Genomic DNA, 1,428 nt, shown 5'->3' with positions numbered 1-1,428 from the left:
TGACTGAAAAGCATAATGGAATAGTGAAAGATCACTGCTTTTGGAACCAGAAGAGTTGTGTTTTGAGTCCTGGTTCTACAACATGTTAGCTTCATGGTCTTGAGAAAATTATTTAATATTTGTAAACATTTCTTTCTTTAGTTACAAAAACCAAGATTTGTAATATATTGTAGCTTTTTAAATTAATAATCAAACAAGATAACATATGAAAATGTTTTATGAATTCTAAAACTCTATACTAATTTGAGCTATCTTCTGTTAAATATAGCAAACATCCAGAAAGTAAAGCAAAGTGAGTATCAGGTAACACTTTGAATTTCCATTTCTCTTGCCAGAATAGAAAACATTAAGAAAAACTACACAGAATATTCCTACCTTAGTATATACAAAAATTGTTACATTGCTGTGGTATTCTCATGTCATCTATTTAATATAGTTGCAATTTTTAACCATTTTTACTATTTCTTGTGAGTTCATTCTTCTTGTTAGTTCATTCTGCATTCATCCATCTTTCTGTCCAGCCACTTAACAAATTTCCTGGCATATTATAGGGACTTATCTGTTCTGACTCTTTACTGGATTATGAATCCGTTGAATGTAAAATAGGCCATTGTCCTTAAAGAACTTGCATTTCCAGTTTCGTGTGAGGAACACACTAAAAAGTATAATTTTATACTGCAGTAAGGTCTATAATACTACAGTTACAGCAGTGGGGAAGAGGGGATGATTCTTCTGTTTTGATAGTTCAGGGAAGAACTCCAAAGACTCTGACATTTAAGTTAAGCCTCAAAGGCTAACTAGGAGTTTGCCAGGCAGATGGAGCCTGTGGTAGCCACTCTGTTTGTAAAATATGTAAAATGCCAGATGTCCTTGGCTGTAACATAGACATTTAAAAATGTTCGTCCTTTTCTTTTCTTTTCAAAGGAAGAAAATGGTAAACAAGCAATTTATTTTCTACACGTTTGAATGAGCATGTGAATGTTTTTCTCATAACTTGACTGGCTTATGTTGATGCAAAGATATTCCTTGCTTTAATATTTGAAGACAGTGCTGCTAAAATTTTTGTCAACATCTTATGTTTTATCACTGTGGGTATAAATGGCTAACACTTCATTTTCCAAGCATCCTTGACAACAACGGTTTTATTGCAGTATCCTAAATTTGCGGATATTATGATAATATTTCTTTTAGGAATGATACTTTGCATGCTTGGACATTCTAAAATTCTGTAGAGAACCAGAAAGAACTAAAATTAAAACTAAAATCAGAGATAAATATTAGTTGTAATATGTAGTTTATTACCAGGAGAAATCAATATGTTACAAACCCTAAGTCAGTTTATATTCAATTTAGAATAATTGGGGGATAATATGAAATAATTGTCAATTCTCTTGCGTGTGTATTTTTCAGAAATGTGTTAATCTCTTA

At 31.6% G+C, this 1,428-nt stretch overlaps 1 protein-coding gene across 1 annotated transcript in view; it reads left to right on the top strand.

Annotated features, from left to right (window-relative positions):
• Positions 1 to 1,428, top strand: part of LRRK2 (leucine rich repeat kinase 2) — a 155,486-nt gene that overhangs the window by 149,492 nt on the left and 4,566 nt on the right. Inside the window, exons 48-49 of the mRNA XM_023738875.1 lie at positions 269 to 292; positions 925 to 934. Coding sequence (XP_023594643.1) covers positions 269 to 292; positions 925 to 934 — 34 coding nt within the window. The remainder of the gene's footprint in view (positions 1 to 268; positions 293 to 924; positions 935 to 1,428) is intronic.

The sequence above is a fragment of the Trichechus manatus genome, unplaced genomic scaffold, assembly GCF_000243295.1.
Source record: "Trichechus manatus latirostris isolate Lorelei unplaced genomic scaffold, TriManLat1.0 scaffold00123, whole genome shotgun sequence".
NCBI lineage: Eukaryota > Metazoa > Chordata > Mammalia > Sirenia > Trichechidae > Trichechus > Trichechus manatus.
This window is presented reverse-complemented; position numbering and strand designations above follow the sequence as displayed.